General features: G+C 41.7%; 1 protein-coding gene across 4 annotated transcripts in view; it reads left to right on the top strand.

The window, feature by feature from the left end:
- The window catches only part of DLC1 (DLC1 Rho GTPase activating protein), a 224739-nt gene extending 217537 nt beyond the window's left edge, over positions 1–7202 (top strand). For 3 of the 4 annotated variants that reach the window (XM_086612525.1, XM_086612524.1, XM_086612526.1), the window contains 8 exons: positions 537–696; positions 908–1106; positions 3451–3664; positions 4056–4170; positions 5077–5298; positions 5989–6206; positions 6384–6557; positions 7082–7202. In XM_086612525.1, coding sequence (XP_086468651.1) covers positions 537–696; positions 908–1106; positions 3451–3664; positions 4056–4170; positions 5077–5298; positions 5989–6206; positions 6384–6557; positions 7082–7202 — 1423 coding nt within the window. The remainder of the gene's footprint in view (positions 1–536; positions 697–907; positions 1107–3450; positions 3665–4055; positions 4171–5076; positions 5299–5988; positions 6207–6383; positions 6558–7081) is intronic. The other variant, XM_086612527.1, reaches the window with a different exon arrangement.
- Positions 7203–19591: the final 12389 nt, after the last annotated feature.

The raw sequence follows: 19591 nt of genomic DNA, 5'->3' as shown, positions 1-19591 counted from the left end.
AAAGGGCTTGTTTATAGAGCTAAAGTTTTTAGCTGACAAACTCAAATGTATTACATCAGTTTCCTGCTGTTATGCACACTGGTGGGTGGTGGACCCAGTTTGAGGACTTTTCAGAACAAGTAGTTGACATACAAAAGCTCATTGTTCAAATGCCCATCTTTCCCGAAACCTAAAGAAGCAGTGTTATAAGGGGTCACTGACCGCAGGATTTATTTTGACTCTTTTGCAATTCAATCTGGCCCCTGCAGTTTTACTCTGTAGCTTTTGTCCTACTAATATTGGTGGAGTAGCACCACATTAATACTTACAGGCAGCATACTGCCCCAAATGTCAAGCCTTTCTCTTAGAGAAACTCTATTTTCTGTCCTCTCCCCCTTCCCAGCCCTGAACAGATTACCTAATTTATACTGTCACTACTTTTCATATTACTAAAGCGTTTCACTTATTTTCACAGACTTTCTGAATTACTAGAAATACCTAAGATAAATGGTTAACAGAGCTTTTATTTAATCTTGTCATTCCCTTTGCTTAAACAGGGCAGTGCCAAAATTTATGAAGAGGATAAAGGTGCCAGATTATAAAGACCGAAATGTGTTTGGAGTACCGCTGCAAGTCAACGTCCAGCGCACGGGGCAGCCTCTTCCGCAGAGCATTCAGCAAGCCATGCGGTACCTCCGCAACCACTGCCTGGATCAGGTGGGTTTTGCTGTACTCTCATCCCACACACATGCGGCACCCAAAGCCCAGCCTTCCATTAATTTTTATTGTTCCTGGGTCAGACTGAAAAAGTAGACTCAAACCAGGACAAAACAGATGGTTAATGCAAGGAAAGCTTTCCATGAAATTAGAACCTGTACGTGTTTGCTGGGCTCATTGGAAATGTATCTACCTTTCCTTATATGTTTAGGTGGGACTGTTTAGGAAATCTGGAGTCAAATCAAGAATTCAGGCTTTGCGACAAATGAATGAGAATTCAACAGACAGCGTCAGCTACGAAGGCCAGTCTGCTTACGATGTAGCAGACATGTTAAAGCAATTCTTCCGTGATCTCCCTGAGCCTCTCATGACTAACAAACTCTCTGAGACCTTCTTACAGATATACCAATGTAAGTATTGAGATTTCTACAGTGGATCACAAATGATCATTTGTGTAGCAAGGGTGGAACTTTCTAATACTGCTCCTCTGGGCACTACACGTGTTGCATATGTTGGTCTTTGCCTTTCTCCAGCAGCCGTTATAGTTCAGGCTGCCTCATAAGGAATGGATTTTTGCTGTTCTAGTGGTATAATGATTCATAGTACGAGTTCTTTTTGTTTCACCTTTATCTGTAGTTTGGGAATAAATATAAATCCTCCATCACTTGCTCTAAAGTTTCCTCTCTTCTTCGAGCATATTACGGTTTGAAAATAAGCCATGTCTGATGTGGCTAAGTAGAGGAGCTGTGCAAATACTACACGAAGAGAGTTTGGGGCTTTTGAGGGGATTGAAGTCTACTAAATTACTGAGTTTTTTTATAAGAGCAAGACAGCCAAAAAATGTCTATTTTCTTAACAATTCGTATTCTTCTGTCCTTCACCACAACTTTTGGAAACAACTTTTAAGTTGAAAGCTTTTCAGTTACTGACTTGTAGCTACTTTACTGGTAGGTACTGTAAACAGAAAGTACTTAGAATAAATGGCATCAAATATGGACTTTATCAATGCACGTGAGAAGAAATAATTAATCTTTCTGAGATGGCAGATTAAACTACAGCAAAGGAGACATTCTCTTTTGTAAGCTAGATAAATCATCTTGTGTAGATGTTTGTTTTGTGCTGGATCTTTACAAATGACAGGTTACTTTTCAAAAGTTTTCTTCAACATTGTTTCATTGGGAATACTCTCACTTTATAAAATGGCCAAAGACAAATTAATGTTTGGTGACCACAACCCCAAAGCTTTTTGAAATATTTGTGGGTTTCTCTACCTAGCGCCACTCCAGCTCTCTCCCCATGTGTTCTTCCCGTGCTAGCACAGCTGCAACAGAGTTTACTGCAAAAACGCTTTCTTTTGAGTCCTCGTTGTATTTTGTGCCTTCCTTATGGTGATGGTTGCAAAAGTTTTATATCATCCAGAAACTTCCTTCAGAGCTCTGTCGGTGGAGGTGACAGTTTAAAATAAAAACATGCATACTGTTATTTTATTGCATGCGTTTTTTGTTGTTGTTTGGATTCACAAGAAGGTTTATGGAGAAAATGAATCAGACTCTCCACTCCCTTGCATATCAAACAGCAACTCTTTGTGGGTTTAGTACCAGAAAAAGTTTGACACAGCATTGCAGAAGCATCTGTTCCTTTCCTTTCGCAGGCGGTAGGTCTGAGGAATCCCCAGAGGTGGTCGGGAAGTATTATCTCTGTGTAAAGCAAAGAGCCTTAAAGCAGCTGAAAATTTTGCTTCCCTGCAAAGGACAAAATGTCCCTTTGCTTTGGTGTTATGCACCAGGCTGCGCGCTGGAGTTGTCCGCACGTGGCTTAAATGTGCTTTGAGCTGACTGAGGGTAAAGTGCAGAAGACAGTGGATTTTGGCTTAAAATTGCTTGCTAAACTCACTTGCTAGCCTTACGAGGTTGCTGAAGCCCAAAGCAAATACCAATTAAATATCTGGTTAGCACCACGTCTTATGAGACGTGCAGAGCGAGTGGCGTGGTGCTAATGGTGATACAAATGCTCCAGGACGCAGCCTCTGATGTCTTCAGAGATGGCTTGTTGGAAATTGCTTTATAAGAAGCAGATCTGGTCTGGGTTATTTCATTTTTTGTTCCCTTCAAGTTTGGAGGAGAGGGCCTTATATAAAGAGACATGTCAAATTTTTCCAGTGGATGTTTGTTGTTAGTAACCAAGGTGCTGTTTAATGGTATGGGGCTTCACAGCGTTGACTTTCTTTTTCCACTGCATGACTTTGAATGATCTGCTCAATAAAGCAACCCTCTGTGTTTGGTAAAGCGCTTTCTGGATATTTTGTGACATCATTGTTGAAAAGGGTTTGCTAGCCAATTTATTTAATTAATTCACCTATTCTAAAATGCATTCATGTTTTGAATTTCTTTGAAAGCCAAAGAATTTCTAAATTGGCTGGACTGTGTTTGCTTGTTCACTGCCTGACTCCAGGCTTCTGTCATTTTGGTGCATCTGCGGGAGCATGTAGCTGTTGAAATTAAGTCTAAAATTAACTCTGGCCTAGGCACAACTTCTTCTTGCTTGCGTTTCTTGTGAGGCAGGAAATAGCTGAGGGTAGCTGAACTAGTGGGTTAAAACAAATTCCTTCATGTTTCCTACGAATGGTATGCATTCTGAAGGAAATCACTTCAAACTCGAGTCAAATATTTGAAGCTGGAGTTTGCTTTGGGATGTGTTCATGCTGTGTGTGTGGAAAATCAATGGGCTGATGAGAGAATTACTAATATTATGCAGATGTGCCAAAGGATCAGCGTCTCCAGGCTATCAAGGCTGCCATTATGCTTCTACCCGATGAGAACAGGGAGGTCCTCCAGATTCTTCTCTATTTCCTGAGTGATGTCACAGCTGCAGTGAAGGAAAACCAGATGACACCAACAAACCTGGCTGTCTGCTTAGCACCTTCCCTCTTCCACTTAAACACTCTCAAAAGAGAGAATTCTTCCCCAAGGTACGTCTCCGGGGAGCAGGGTTCATTGCTGCTCGTCCCATACCACAGTCAGCAGCGCTGTGCAACAGTCACAGTCTGGCATTGACTCAGCCAGGTCTGATCACCTTGGACACCTCGGAGGGCACCGGGTGTAGAATGGTTATGGGATCCTACCTTTTGTTAGAGCTTCGTTAAAATACAAGCATGTTCATAAATGGGAAGAAACTGGGGAATTCCAAAGAAAAAGCTTAGAGAGAGCAGCGAGAGATGTTGGTAACACCGTGCCAAGATTTGGTCCCAGGCGGCACTGCTGTAAATCAAGCAGATTTGGGAATCCTACAGTTTTCTGTTCATCTCTCTTGTTCTGCATTAAATAACTGGATTTATGTATGTGCTTTTTTCCCCTGTTAAGGGTGATGCAAAGAAAACCAAGCCTGGGAAAACCCGATCAGAAAGACCTAAATGAAAATCTGGCTGCAACCCAAGGGCTAGCTCACATGATCGCTGAATGCAAGAAGCTCTTTCAGGTAAAACACCTATCTGCAAAGCTGACAGGTGGAATATTGGCCAGTGTGGCTTAAGTCTGCTGTGTGACTGAAAGCTGCGAATGTCTCTTTATTTTAATAAAGTCCAATACTTGGTAAATAGCTTTTTAAAAAACTTTGCATCCTGATCTAGGTGCATACGTGAATTAGACGTGGTGTCAGAATAAAAGAGAGTTGTTTTGTTGGCACTGGTGCTCGAAAGTCATGAGGCAGTTGTGGGGTTTGGGGTGTTTTGTTACAGCCAAGCTGCATTTGAAATATATTTTCAAGCTTTTATTGTACAGCCGTGAAGATCTGTGAATTTCGGCTCTAATTACAGAGCAAGAAGCTATTTCCAGGAATTTCAGTGCTTGTTTTATACTTAAATTCCCAGGAGTTAGCAAAACTAGGCCACAAAAGCATCCTGGAACATGACACTGTAAGACCGTAGGTTGAAGGGTCTGTAGGATCTAAAGCATGCTCTCTCGAGGGCCCGGGATGGAGAACCAGACAAGTCTTGAGTCCTGGTTTTCCTCACTGTCATCAAATCTTTTCAGAGCCCACAACTGAAGACGTGCCTGTCTCTTTTCTTGCGGCTGACAACTGACCCCTCCTTCCTTCAGTCTGCAGGATAAAGGGTGCTGTGGGAATGGATCTGTGTAGCAAAGAGGGATGCTCCACAGAAAACAAATAAGACCTCTCATAAACGAGAGACTGATTTGAGTTAAATCGAAGTCACAAACTTAATTTTGGCGTTTCTTCACGTTGAGTGCTTGACCTGACACATACGTGTCCCACCACTTACAAAACTAGCATACTCATCTTTCTGTGGCTACCAAGCTGCTAGGCTAGCTCTGTCATTTGGGGAGAGAGCTGCAAGAGGGTGATTTCACTCTTGTTGCCCCGCAGATACCTGAAGAAATGAGCAGGGGACGGAACTCGTACACAGAGCAGGACCTGCGTCCCCTCAGCCTGGAGGAGCTCCGGGGCGGCAGCAGCACCACTGAGCCCTCCGACTACCACTGCTACCTCCAGGACTGCGTGGACGACTTGCTCAAGGAGATGAAGGAGAAGTTTAAAGGCTGGGTCAGCTGCTCCACCTCAGAGCAAGCAGAGCTGGCCTACAAGAAGGTATGCACCTTGTCACTCACACCGCAACTCTGGGTTTTAGCTCATCTTCTCTAATATAAGCAGGCTTTAGACATAGGATATTACAGAAGGTTTGGTGCACGCTTTCACTTTGCAGAGATTTAAGAAAAAAAAACACCTTAATCTTTTGACATAGTCACACGCCATCTGAAAACAACATGTCTTTCAGCAGTAGTCAGCTAATGTGCACTGAATTGTGTTCTTCTGTTTATCCAGCCCAGGAATATTCGCTGTATTGCATTTGCTGGCCTTCACTCACATGTGCAAAGCCTCTATACGCTGAGTGAAGCCTCCGAGCACTGTCACTTTGCAGGCAGTAGGAAAGAAGTTCCTTGACTAATTTTGCACGGCCCAGAGCTAGTACAAGGAGACGTATTTCAATGAGATTGAAGATACTTAAAAAATAAACTTGGAAAATGAGGCTATTTTTCTCTAGCCTCGCAATTTAATAGCGGCCCATACTAGAAAAGATAACTGTAACTTAAAAGCAATTTGGAAGTCAGCATGCAGATGTCTTTGGCTGTTAGAAAAACAGGCTTGTGACAACCTTAGTGCAATATGTACGTATATGTGTGTGTATATTTAATTTGCTGTATTTATCCAACAATAAAATAGAAAGAAAAAGAAAGTGTGAGGAAGAGTAAAACTGAGGACTGCACTGATTTTCCCCAGGTATGTGAAGGTCCCCCACTCCGGTTATGGAAAACTACCATTGAAATCTCAGCTACACCAGAGGACGTTTTAAATCGTTTACTTAAAGAGCAGCATCTTTGGGATGAAGATCTTATAGACTCAAAAGTAATTGAGCAGTTGGATAGCCAGACAGATATATACCAGTATGTCCAGAACAGCATGGCACCTCACCCAGCCAGGGATTTTGTAGTCTTAAGGTAAGACTTTTATACGCATTGGTGTTTATATCCTACACATATGGCAATCTTGTCTATAATTTCTGAAGAATATAGGTTATATAGATAAATATATGTTTGTGTATGATTTGAAGTCTTACTGTATGTTTGAATTACTTATTGTCAAAGCTAAGACTTTTTTTTCATCTTTTTTCTTAGAACCTGGAGGACAAACTTCCCCAAAGGAGCTTGTGTACTTTTAGCAACCTCAGTGGACCATGACCGTGCTCCAGTGGCAGGCATTAGAGTCAATGTGCTCCTGTCTAGGTATCTGATTGAGCCCTGCGGGTCAGGAAAATCTAAACTTACCTACATGTGCAGAATTGATTTAAGGTATGAATTTCCACTTTGTCCTTTTGTGGTGGTGACTTTCTTGTATAGTTTCTGTGTAGTCAGTGCAAAATTTAGATGGTTCAACAGGGTTTAGCTTGACCAGTAGTATGTACGCCTGAAAGGCATGCACACAGGTCTCTCAGATGTCAGAGAAAATTGATTTCAGTGCACATCTAGCAGCAGAAGTGATTTATTGTATTAGAAGCCTCCAGTATGTGCTCTGCCATAGCTATTGGTATATAATCCCACCCCTTCCTCTGGCATATATATTTGGATGCAAGGACTTGTTAATTTTAATATTAAGCTAGTAAGGAGGACCAAGTTCTCACAAAATTTCTCACGGCAGCAAACTTGGTTTTTGAACAAGTCTATATATTAGTAAGGTTGAGCTGAACAATAAGCAGTAATAAGGAGATTTCCTAGTTGGGCATTTAAACAGCTAGGTATGTACTAGATTCTGACTAAGAAAATGCGTGCAAAGTTGCTGGTGCCTACTTCATCATTACTTTTTCTCCACGCACCAGGGGCCACACGCCAGACTGGTACACCAAGTCTTTTGGACACTTGTGTGCATCTGAAGTCGTTAAGATACGAGACTCTTTCAGTCATCAGAGTCTTGAGAACAAGGAAGTAAAATCCAGGTGACTACTGAAGAGGAACAGCCATGCGCTTCACACCTCAACAACGTAGACGTTACCCAAAACTGAGGCTCATCTGCTGCAGACCAGACTAGTGTAGCGTCTGCAAGTCATGTCGTGAAGGGATGACAGCATGAGAACTTGACTGTGAGCATTACTATAGGACTGTGGCCATACCATACACTTTAAAGCTGCTTCCTGTCTACGTAAGGTCTATAGTGTAGGCCTCGACTGGAATACATAGGAGGACTGTGCAAAAAAAAAAAAAGAAAAAAAAGTATCGTACTATTAGATGGTTTGAATTGCTTCTGAGAAGCAAAATTCTTTAAATGCAAAATATATTATGAAATATGGTGAAGGCTCATCATTCCCATGTGAAATACTTAGCTTTATGTACATACCCATGTCATTTTATTTGTAGTGCGTTGAGGGACTGGTGTATCCACTGGAATAGTTGGTACTCTTCAATGTGTTCTCACTGAGATAAGCAGAGAAAGGTTTGCACAGAGATTAAAGTGTGAATGAGTGTGTTAATGGTTGAAAGGATAGCAGAAGTCGAACTTGAAATGTGTCTGGTACACTGATAGGCAACCAGAATGGGTTTTAGTATGTTGGATGCAGTTCAACCTAGAATGGGACTCCCCTGTGGACCAGGAGTAGCCATCCTTCCCATGTGCCAGTTCTGCAATTTCCTCAGCTCTAACCTTGTTAACAATGCTAAGCAGATGTTACAAATGCCTTGCTCCGATTACTGTCCGCTCCTTATCCAGATGATCTTTTTAGGAGTGATTAGCAATTCTCTAGCAATTTTAAGGAACTACGTTTTTGAGCAACATAGCAGCTTAGAAATGCAACGTCTATGCAACAGTGAAGAGAGCCAGTAATGTCAATTGTTACTTTGCCAAAAAATGTTTGTTGCTTTTACTCCTACCTGCGTTAAGTGTTTTAATGAGCTTTTGTATATTTTACTGTATTCTGACGGCTCAAGAGGAAAAAGTCAACACTGGAGTTTCAGTGCCGGGAGGTGGCAGGACTCCTGCAGGAGCAGGTGGGGCGAGGTGGCTAGGAAGAGTTGCATGAGCTCTCTCCCTTTCTCTCCCTTCTTTGCCTGTTTTCCTAAAAGCTGCACATTAACATGAACAGAATCCGGATGTGAGCAATTTGGAGGGTTGTATTTGGGAGCAGAGAGGAGGGCAGGGTTTTGCCTTGGGTTTTGTTGGGTTTTAAACCCTTTGAGATATTCCCCACTCCTTGAGAATCAACTTGTGTGAACTGTAGGAAGTCTTGAGGTCTTCTGGAAAGGTGTCTTTCTGGAGGTTTTACTGTAAAGGTAAAGATTTGCTTTCGAGGTGCAGTATTAAGTGATAAATGTATTTTGTGGCTAGGGTATGAATGAGATGCAAGATGGAATTTTGACTGAGACTTTGTTACCATTGTCAGTATTATTTTAAGCTTTTTGATGAAGATTTTTTTATTATGACAAATAGTGTAGTACTTCCAGTAACAATGTTCCTCATGAGTAGGAAAACCTTGTATATTCTTCTACATCAAACACTTTTGAATTTGTAAAATTGTATGTTGTACATACCATTCTATTGTAAACATGTATACTTGCCCACAGCGTACTGTCCAACATAGATAAAGCATGATAAAGATTATTTAAAATATACCTGTATTTATACCTCAGATATTCTTTTTGGGTTTTTGTACCTCAAGTATGTTTTCTATTGTAAATGTGCTTTACATGACTATGATCTACATGAGAGAAAGGAAAATGTTTAACTTGCTATGGATGTCTGTACAGAATATACTCAATAAGTGCACTATTAAATGTTTAAAATTGGAGAAGCATAATGTTTTTTATTTTATTTTGCATTCTTCCACTCTCGTGCCCAGAGGAGGAGGCCTTTTTCTTACCACTGGTTCTTTACATATTGCTGTCAACTGCGTAGCCACCCCTGCCCTACCCCAAGTCAGTATTTTTTGCATCGTTAAAGACAAGTACCACAGCAATGTCAAAATTTTTGGAAGAAAAGTTTTCATGATGGCAGACAGCTGGACAGAAATACTCCCCAGTCAATAGCTTCATACACTTAAAAGCAAGAACAAACCTCTGTTTTGCTGCTGTCTTGTGGAAAGGTACTCTTGAATTTAACAGGGAACAAAGCAGACTCCTACTTGATAGGCAGCTGTATGCAATGCTGAAAAACAGTTCACCGCTTTCCTCTTTTCTGCAGGCAAGATGAGGGCGTCACGAGTTAGGGAGTCATAGGTTCGCTTTAAAAAATGCAAGTGTGAAAGTAATTGGAGAAAGTTAAAGCGCACACAGCAGTGAAATGAAGCCCAAGAGAAGGCCAGGAGGATATACAAACAACTGACTCAGGTGAAAAACGAAGCCAAAGACAGCTGTTAACTCGAGGAACTTTAAAAAGTTTTTAAAGTCTTAGCCAACAGAAATATAATTTGGGCATCTGAAAGAGGATTTTGATTTGTGAGGCTTGTCTGACAGAGTAGCTGGAAGGAGCCCTGTGGCCTTTCAGTTAGCGGCATCGTCATATTCTTTCTCTGCCTGAGCATCCCAAAGTCCTGACGCTACCGGTTCCCACTATGTTCCCAAGGGAGCAGTGAGGGATGCTGCTTCACAGTCTGGCTAAAGCAAACCTCTTGCCGTCGTGGTACTAGTTCTCACACACCAAAGAGTCTTTTAGAGAACCTTGCTGATAAGGGACTGTTATTTGTTATAGGATCTTTTTTCTTTCCAAGTCAATACTAAAAATGAAACAAGTGCACAAGTTGAAAAAAACAACAAACCAAACAAAAAACCAAACAAACATGTTTGTTCACAGTTTTGGGCCCTTGGAACAAGCAGAGTTATAGCTAATATATTTTTCTCTGTAATGTTGGGTTGATTTGTATTTTTAAGCACACTAATGCATGTCAGACTCTTCAGGCACTTCAAGGATTTCTTCTGCATTTTGTTTTAAGTGTATTGAAGTTACTTTCAAATCAGCATTTTCCTAAACATTTCTGAAACATTAGTTAATTTTGACTCTTCTAAATAGCCTCAATAGCCTGAATGTTTGTTTTGTTGGCACCTTCATTTGCAGGTGCCCATGTTTTAGTTGGACGATAGAATTCAAGTTTCCATGTCTGTGTTTCTTGTCAGGTGTCACTCATGGCAGCGCTGGCTCTTGCTCAGGCATTCTCTTGCTTTAAGCAGTGATTGCCGCAGCAGAGCGCAGACTGGGCCCCTGTTCAATTCCGGCAGGATGCTGGTATGGCTGACAGCATACATGGTGTCCCCAGTGCAGCACGGGTCCAGCCTGCTGCACGAGTCAGTAATGCTGAATTTCAGTACTGTTTTCTAACAAATTCAAAAGGAAAAAATTCATGGTTTACTGTCATTCCTCAAGTAATGCACTCCACAATTAGATATTTATGAAGCTATAAATAATCAGTGGCCTTCATCTTAAAGGCCCGAAGGCAACATCACTAACATACACACAGGCAGCCTGGGAAAGTGGGACTATGATGCAAAACAGTACCTCTGCAGTCTGGTACAAGACCTTGGAAAGAGCAGGACCCAGCATATGTTCACAACAGTCCGTGTCAGGAGAAAGTTGATATGAAAACAGTATTCATGACTCAGGCTGCATAATAAAAGGTAGATATTTACACTTAAGACATAGGAAAATTAAATGTTCTACACAGATCTTCTGCTAAGTGCTAGAAGAAGTGTCCTACAATCATAAGGAATGAAATCAAGATACTGTTTTGATAGTACATTAAATTTGCAAAGACAAAAATGCTCATTCCTTTGACTGTGTTATTCCATAACTTGTCAATACAGCCATTGACTGCATCCGTTATACAAGGAAATAGTAAACATTTCTGAAAAATTACTTTCAACAGTTTCTCATCTGTCAGCCCAGAGCTATATCATTTCTCTTGCAAGAAGAGTTATCAATGTATAAAATAATGTCTAGCATAGCACGGGAAACGAAGGTGAAGTACTGTTCTTAATATTGATGCTAATATGCAACATTTGCATCAATGCTTCTTTTCTATCCATAGTTCTTTTGCATGGAGCACTATCCCAGGCAGAGCTTGCTCCCTTTCCCTTCCTCTCTGTGCCACCCTACTATACTTTCCTGTATTGCCTGAGGCATCCAGAATGCTCACAAGAAATGAACTTCCTAGCTGAGGCCAGGGACAGTAAAGAACGCGAAAGAATTCAAAGAAGGAAAAGATTCCATCCAACGAGATTAAGGCACTGAACGGATACATTTATACAAAGAGAGTCAATACTCATGTTCTGGCCACTAGACAAGGAGGATGTAGTAAATGTCTACTAGCACTGGAAGGTCATAAAAACACAGAAGAAGAGTTCAAACTAGCTGAGTGGGTGTACAAGTTGTATTAAAAATTTGTTAATGGAAAATTTGAGACAGAAGGAAAGGACAAGGCATTTTCCACACAGCAAGAAGTCTTTGAGGCTGTGGGACAATCTCTCCCTGAGAAGCAGCAAGAGGGTAAGTCATCTGAAACTGTGCAGGCTAAAACCCTGGAGCCATTCCTGCACTAGGTTCTATAAAGCATCATGAAGACCTAAAAAAGGTCCTCTCTTCATTATGTGACATGATTAGAGGACTTACAGGCCACCGTTTTTCACCTGGAAGTGTCATGAGGACTTGTGCCTCATTTATTAGAGAAGTTGAAAGACTCAGCAAATGAAATGGCAATTTCAAGAAAAGGTGGCCTCAATTAAATCACTTGAATGTAATTTTAGAGAACTGACATTTTTTTAAATAAGCCAGCTAGTAGCAGAAGTACATCATGTTCACAACACAGCCCAGACTAAGGTGGTCTGCGTAATAGAGGAAGGGTTCCTCTAAAAGGAAGAAGAGTTGGCCAAACACTTCTGACATGTTTAGTGACATGGCAGTCTGAAATACCTATTCAAAACAAACAGGTCATCTGGTGAGAATTCTCCTTTGTTCCAAGAACAGTTGAAAGAATATATATTTTGGTCAAGGCATTGTTGTTTGCTGGTTAAACATGTAATCTTCAGCTAGGCTATAATTGAAATTTATAGAAACACTGACAGTATGGTTAGCAAAGTTCCTATAGGCCGCTTTTTTACTCCTACCACTAGGGAAAGTTGTACAATAGAGTGTATTTTAGGGAGTCCATTTGAGCATTTGAAAAGGAATGCAAAGATACCAAAATATTTGTTTTAACTCAATCATTTAGTCTCCAGCAGTCTGTACTCTTTTCATTTCTCTAAATACCTGCCTGCACCACAGCTCTCAAGAGCACACATGGGGTTTTTCACTGAACTATAGAAATGCAACTTTTTTTTTGTTGGAACATAAAAAGGGTTTACAGAATTTTGCAATCTTTGCCCTTAGCATTTCTAAAATGTACAGTCATTACTGCTGTGTCCCCAGGATGTGAATTCTTGTTAAAGTCTTTGTCACCTACTTCATTTATAAACTAGGGCTTCTAAAGCATGCAAGAAGTAATAAAGCATTCAGTAATGACAATAGAAATAATAATCCAAATTGATTTTTAATATCCCACCTCAGTGACATCTTACAAAGCTAAAACTACTTAAAATCAGTACTCAGGTAAAAGCAAGAAAATGGTAAAACTTTACTACCCATGAAAGATTTTGTTCACCAGCAGATAACAATGAAAATTGCTTTGTGAGCTATGGAAAAGCAGTTTTGAAAGCCTTGCTAGACCTTTTTAAAAAGAAAAGAAGGTCCATTAAGGTAATGTGTCTGGAAAACAGCACCTGCCCTCCTGCTACACAGACACTGTTATCTAAAGCCTGGGAGCAACACATATGGAATACTGAAACTACTAAATTCTGGCACTGCCTCCTGAAAATCCTCAGCAAACATGAGGCATCTGCCTCCCAGTGAGGGGAGAAGCAGATGACATCAGAGGTGAGAACTAGCAGTGATTCTCTTCCCTCTAGGGCATCCCATCTCTGCGCCACACTCCTCATCGGATCAAATGGTACATGCAGCATAGAAACATATATTCCTAATAATGCAAGGCAAGTATTCAATTAAAGTGGAGACAAACCACGTTTAGAGGAGGTTATAACCACTTGTGAACTCCAGGACCGTAACAGTGCACCTATGATCACTAACACTACACAGTGCCTGGTCTGCAAGCTCCCTGATTTGGCTTTGGAGACTTCTGAAAACACATTAAATTGTGCTTGGAGGCCTTTGTAGCATGACCTTCAGCAAGTAGAAAAGTAGAGATTTTTCTAGCTAATGCCTGAATCATAGTCTAAAAAAAAAAAAAAAAAAATCATGTTTGCTTTCTTCCCTGTTCCAGCCTATGACTATGACAAGAATAAATAAATGCTTGCGTATAAAAATAGCATATAACCTTCTAGATAAAGCACTCGCCTTGTGGCGTTAGTTACAGTCGAGATCAGGCAGAATAGTTATCGAATTATGTTCAATTCATCAGACTTATTGGACTGGGGAAGGAGGAAAGGCTATGCCATGAGCATCCTACTGGATAAGGCAAGATTGATGAGAGAATGAGTGACCCGTCGAAGAGCAGTGGTGAGTACACCTGAACTCCACCACCTGCTGCAGAGTACAGGGGTTTTAGCAGGCCAGCCATGGCTAGCAGACTGTTAGGCATGTATTTGATAAAGATCTAAGCAACTGGCAGGCCTTGGGGAGTTTTGAGTGTTTAAAGTTTTAGGGTTGGATAGAAACATATTCCCTGCTAGAAACAGAGCCCAGAAGCAAGAAGCACTGATTCAAAATTGCACCAAGTCGGCTGAGGAAAGAAGGCAAAAAAAGCTGATCTCTGGCACCATCAGCTTTGTTATAGAGGTAAGTGTTTTCAGTATATCATTAACATTTGTGATTTACTACTAGTCTTCAGAGGCAGAGTTTTTGCAGAGCTTGGAGACATATATTTGCAGAAGTTCCTGCTATTTTTCTCATGCTTCAATTTCTGCACTAGCCACTCGGGCTTACCTCTGGATATATTTTTCACTAGAGCCTGTAGGAAGTTTCTGGTTTCTGACGTCTTGTAATAGTCACTGCCACAGATCAGCAGCATGACCTGGGAGGTGACATGATACTCACTGTGCTCCTGTTCATAATGCACCAAACAGAAAAGCAAGACCAACATGCTTTTCTTTTCAGTTCCTTGAAAACTGCTGTGCATTTTTTACTGTATAAACACTATATCTTACTGATTTAGAGACTTTTCTATAAGACTTTACATAAATTTATTTTTTTTTAATCCACTTTCCTGTGCCTCCTCTTCCTCTTTTGTTAAATTGCTAAAGCAGTTTCCAGAGCCAGCCACTTTGTGCAGTGGTTTGCTGGTTTCTGATGAAAGAGTTGCTGCCAAATTTTATAAAGAATGTTCCCCAGGGCACAGAGGGGAGGGAAGTATTCTTCATGGCCTCTGTTTTCTTTCCATATTGTTTAACAAACAAGCAAACTGCCCTGCAGTGGCTCTGACCCCTATTTAAGCATATCCCTTTCAGGCAGCCACACAAATGAACTAGGAAGGAAGTGCCGTCACGGCCCTTAGAAAAGATAGAGGGAAACAAGGCAAACACTGTGTGTCTAAACAAACAAGCTCACTCTGCTATGCCCTTGTCTTCTGCCTAAGGAAGATCCCTTCTGCCTAGGAACCGATCCCAGAAGTAGTAGTTGGAGCAAGAGTACTTCCCAGGTTGTGTAGGATTTGGATCCTAACTTGCTTGGTCCCCACTGCCCGCCACATTCTGCCCCAGCCTCAGAGACGAATAACCCAAAAACCTTTGGCATAAATGGGAACTTAGCCCAGGCTCTTTGAATAGCCTAAGCCTGTCCCTCAGCCTGGTTTCCCAAGCGGAACTCGTGCTGTCTGTGCCTTGGTTTCCCTAGTTAGACTTCCCCAGAACTTCCAAGGGGAAAAAAAAGTATGATTTTTGTGCTTCAGTAATTATAAATTGAAAGTGTAAGTTCTGCAAGAAGCTGAAACAAAAATACCTAGAGGCCAAACTGAGAACAGATTTTCCTTTGAGCTGCTTCTTGCCTATACACAGCTCCAAAGAACTTCTAAATCAAATTACTTTTGATAGACAAGAGATGAAACAGATGTGCTATTAACCCCATTTTGTGATGAGAAGCTAGAGCATAAAGAATTTTGGAACTAGAGATGCAACTAGAATATTCAAAAAATAACCTCGGTGTTGCATGCTAATCACAGTAGCAAGTTTTGACATAGGGGAACTGATAAACCTAGGTTAAAGAATGTTTAGATAAACCAGAAAAAAATAAAGTACAGTAATTTAAAAGATTATGAGGATGATTTTTAAAGTATTTCCACATTTCTCTGCTAAAGTCCATTCATCATAGTCCCATCTTGCTGGAACGACTGATGCGGATATTTACCTCAAAGCTGTTACTGGATCCGAAGTCAGCACTGGCTGACAAAGAGGTGACATTGCCGCAGGACCATGACCCGGCACTGTGTCACCCGCACACCCCTTCTGCTGCTGCAGGTGCCCTCCACTCGCTCGGGCTCTTCTCAATGCACCAAACCTTGGGGCTGCTTGTGCCCAGCCAGCAGCTGAAAGACAGGAAATCTCATTTCAAACAAAACTCTGGATTGATTTGAAGAGAGCAGTCGTATTTGCAGTCTGCACTCATGCTCTGTGGCTAACACAGATTTCTAGACTTTGCTTAAAATTTGCCAGAGGAGTGCATAGGAGAGAAACCCAAACATTTGTGAAGGATCTGTCAGGAGCGTTGCTTTGCCATCGTTCATAGCTCTTTGTCGACAGCGCCATGCAGAAGAGCCGACAGAAAACAGAGCTGGGTCTGGTCGTCATCATGCACGGACTGCGATACGTGCGTATTTGTGCCTGAGGAACTACCTATCACCGTGATGAATGGCGTCGCATGTAGCTATCTCCTCAAAGAGATAAGACCCTGTAAGGTTTTGTTATCAGTTGTGCCCAGCTTTGTACTGCTAAACAAAAAATAGGATTAATATTTTTAAGCAAATCAGATTAATGTTTGATATCGATTATCATGCTCCAGAGGGTCATGAACAGGGATAAAAAATATGCATAGTATTTGCAGTTGTTTCAAGCCATGAAACAGAGAATAGCCTACAAGATGCTCTTTGCAAGGAAATGTCTCCTAGGGTGCCACTCCCTAGATCTCAACCCTCTAAAAATACTGTTTCCTTTCTTCACCTTAATTGTTAATCAAGCATACTGTATGTGATTTAAAGATGCACACTTCATTTCACAAAAGCACCAAAAATCCACCAAATGCTTCCCAGTCACAGGTAAGTTGTTCCAGTTGCTCTCTGTAAAACATCACAAAAGCAGGCAGCCCAGGCTGAGCAGCAGCACCTTCTGAAACCATTCCCTGCTGTCACAGCCCTGCTGTTTTTGTATTGCCACTTGCTATTCTGCAAACCTGCCGTTAGAGCCTGCAAGCTCTCTTCTTCAAGCAGTTATCCACTACTTGCATGTTTTGCCTAGTTGGGATGGTTGCTCCATCCCTCCGGAGCCAGCACTGCAGCCAGGTCAGGCTCAGTTCCAGGTATCTCATTTCCTTCTCCCTTTGCTTGCCCTGATCTGATGTAAAACCTTCCACAGGCGTATGCACAGCTCAGGACAGATGACCTATTTTGCTTATAGATTGCATCATGTTTAGCAAAGCTTGGAGGTAAGGGGCCTGTCATCACCCTCTTGGAGAGCTTGAGTTCTGAACAACCAGCCTTTCCCCTAAAATGTGTGAGTTTATGCAAGAGGAGGGATTGTCCAGAAGTTTCCCTGGCTGGGACAAGGGGAGAAATTGATCAGAACTTGATCAAAAATTATAAATAAGCCTTGCTAGTTATTTTCAAATGTGGAGATGAAGTTACTAAACAAGGCACCTGCAAGTTCAGAATCATCAAAAAGTATTTGTCTGTTCTAAGATATTGGACTATTTTAGTCCGAGAGCAAGAAACCTTTAGCTTCTGATGTGCCCTATACCACAACTCAGCTGCTCCTGATGAGGAGTCAGCCACTGTTCAACATGCTATTTATAGGCCTAGTAAAAATGAATTTGGCTTTCAGTTGTCTTTTTGGCTTTTGTGTTTCCTACGATATAGCTATAATGGGGGAAAAAGTATCTACTTTCATTCTCAGCAAACATGAAAAAGCCTAGGCCTGCTGCTCCGTGGAAGGAGACGATCTCTCTTGCGGCACCTTTTTCCAAATTAACTCATCCTGTGCTTTTGGTAGTCACCTATCAATTTACTCAAGGTCGTGCAGTGACCTCAGAAAAACAGTGACAATACTGGTCCTCTCATCAGGCTTTTTCAACGGCTAAATCTAACACTCTTCTGTGCATGTTCTAACACCGCAGCGTCTTAGGATTAAATCCTGTTGCCTTTAAAATGAGGGAAACATGGAAAGGACATTCAGTGTCAGCAGTTCTCCTCTGGGGAGATACTCTGCAAGAGTCAACCTTACATTAAGTTCAACTTGTTTCCTACGAGAGCCTCACTCACAGCAGTATTTACAACTGTCTTTAATCAGACAGATAGCTGCACAGGCCAATTCCACATTTTGCCCCACCGCCCTGCTCTCTTCTGATGCAGGAAACACATCTGCAAGTTGAGCAGATTCCTGGCTCCAGCTAAGAGCAGATCTACCACTACCAGGTCCCTCCTCCCACTTTGCAAAGGCAGTGGGGTTGGCCATCATGGGCAGCTTTACTTAGATTTAATGTCTAAAGAGGTTTGTAATTTAAAACCATCAACACACAACGACAAAGGACCGTAGCTATTATTTCATCTTCTGCTTTCCATGCAGGCAAACACTCGGCCTCAAGAAGCCAACTGTCCTCTGGCTGTTAGCTCTGGGACAGCTGGGAGGCTCGCCGAGGTATACGGAATGGCAATGGAGGAAGCTGTTCGTTAAAAGGTATCTCAGGCTCTCCCTTGCTCATTTTTCCTCATCACTGCTCCACAGAGAATAAGAAATATGCCCCCTATGAGAGTCAAATGCAACACTTACAAATTACTCCCAGTCCAGATAAATCTGCTGAGCTAGCTCAGAGGGTATTTATAGCCGAAGCACGGCTTCCTCAGGGAATTACAGTCTCCAAATCAGTGTAGTTGTTCCAAAAAAATCTGAGAAAAGCTGCTTCTTTCCCCTTCTCCTCAAGTATAGTGAGTTTCTTTCACCACAGAATTGCCAGTATGAAATTCACTCTCAAATGCAACTGGCTGGCTGAAATAACTTCTTGTTTGTGTGGCTGCAATGCCATGTCCAGAAACCCTGACCATCATTACTACACTGTCATATTCACATGATAAAAATATGGTGGCATTAATAACTTGTGCTGGCATGCCTTCTCAATTGTCAGGGCTTTACATAAATATAGAACTCGGTCTATAGATTTATTCAGAGCCTTTTTATATCTGATTATGGCTCCAGGCAGAGCATAGTCTGTACAGACATAGTAATTAAGGATCGGTAATTCTGTCCAGCTGCCAATATTCCCTACAGCGAGAGGCATATGATGGGTTTTCAGCTGCTCGGCATTTCAGAAGCTCGCTGGAAGTCAGCTATTAGAAAGCTGCGCTGTATGAGGACAGAGCACCAGCCTCAAAGGAAAACAGCCAGCAAGCGTTTCCATTTCAGCATCTCGGCAGGAGAAAGCGGTTGCCCTGCAGACCTCTGTAGGAAACAGTTTTACTTCCATAGCTCCACAGACGCGCATGGAAAGCCGTACCTCCCATCTGTTAAATCAGGGACAGGCACTGGGAGCCAGCGCTTCCCTCACGCCTCCATCTCAACCAAGTATGCAGCCACACTGTTTCTTGGGAACAAGCTGGATACACACAGAAAAACAAAGGAGGGTTCTTAAATTTCTGAAGTACGTGTCATAGAAATAGCAAGTAAATAAAACATCATAAATAAAAACATTTTTCAGGAATGATTTTACAGAGCTGAAAATTTCAACAGCGAATTAAAACTTGACTGCAGCCCATCCTGAGTTTTATTCCCATACTTCACAACCACGGTTTCGGTCGACTGGGAAGAGAACATAGCTAAGCTAGAAATCGTGGATGTTTGTGAATAGCAGGAAGAGGGTGCAGCGCAATAGCAGAACTTGTTCCAGCACTGAAGACACCAGTCTCGAGTAAAATTGCAATTTTAACACGATCAGTTAATTTTGTCAGGTTTTGGTTCCTATAGGTCTGTTATAGTCAAGTTCCTCATGGGCACTGCTGGCTCATCCTGAAAGCATAGGCTCCTTCCTCCAGCCCTGCACTGTCACAAACAAATAACCCCATATAAACAAGCTTTAAGAACCTTTTGGCTGAAAAATTTGTATAAGC

This window comes from Tauraco erythrolophus, chromosome 5 (assembly GCF_009769465.1).
Source record: "Tauraco erythrolophus isolate bTauEry1 chromosome 5, bTauEry1.pri, whole genome shotgun sequence".
In the NCBI taxonomy this organism is placed as follows: domain Eukaryota; kingdom Metazoa; phylum Chordata; class Aves; order Musophagiformes; family Musophagidae; genus Tauraco; species Tauraco erythrolophus.
This window is presented reverse-complemented; position numbering and strand designations above follow the sequence as displayed.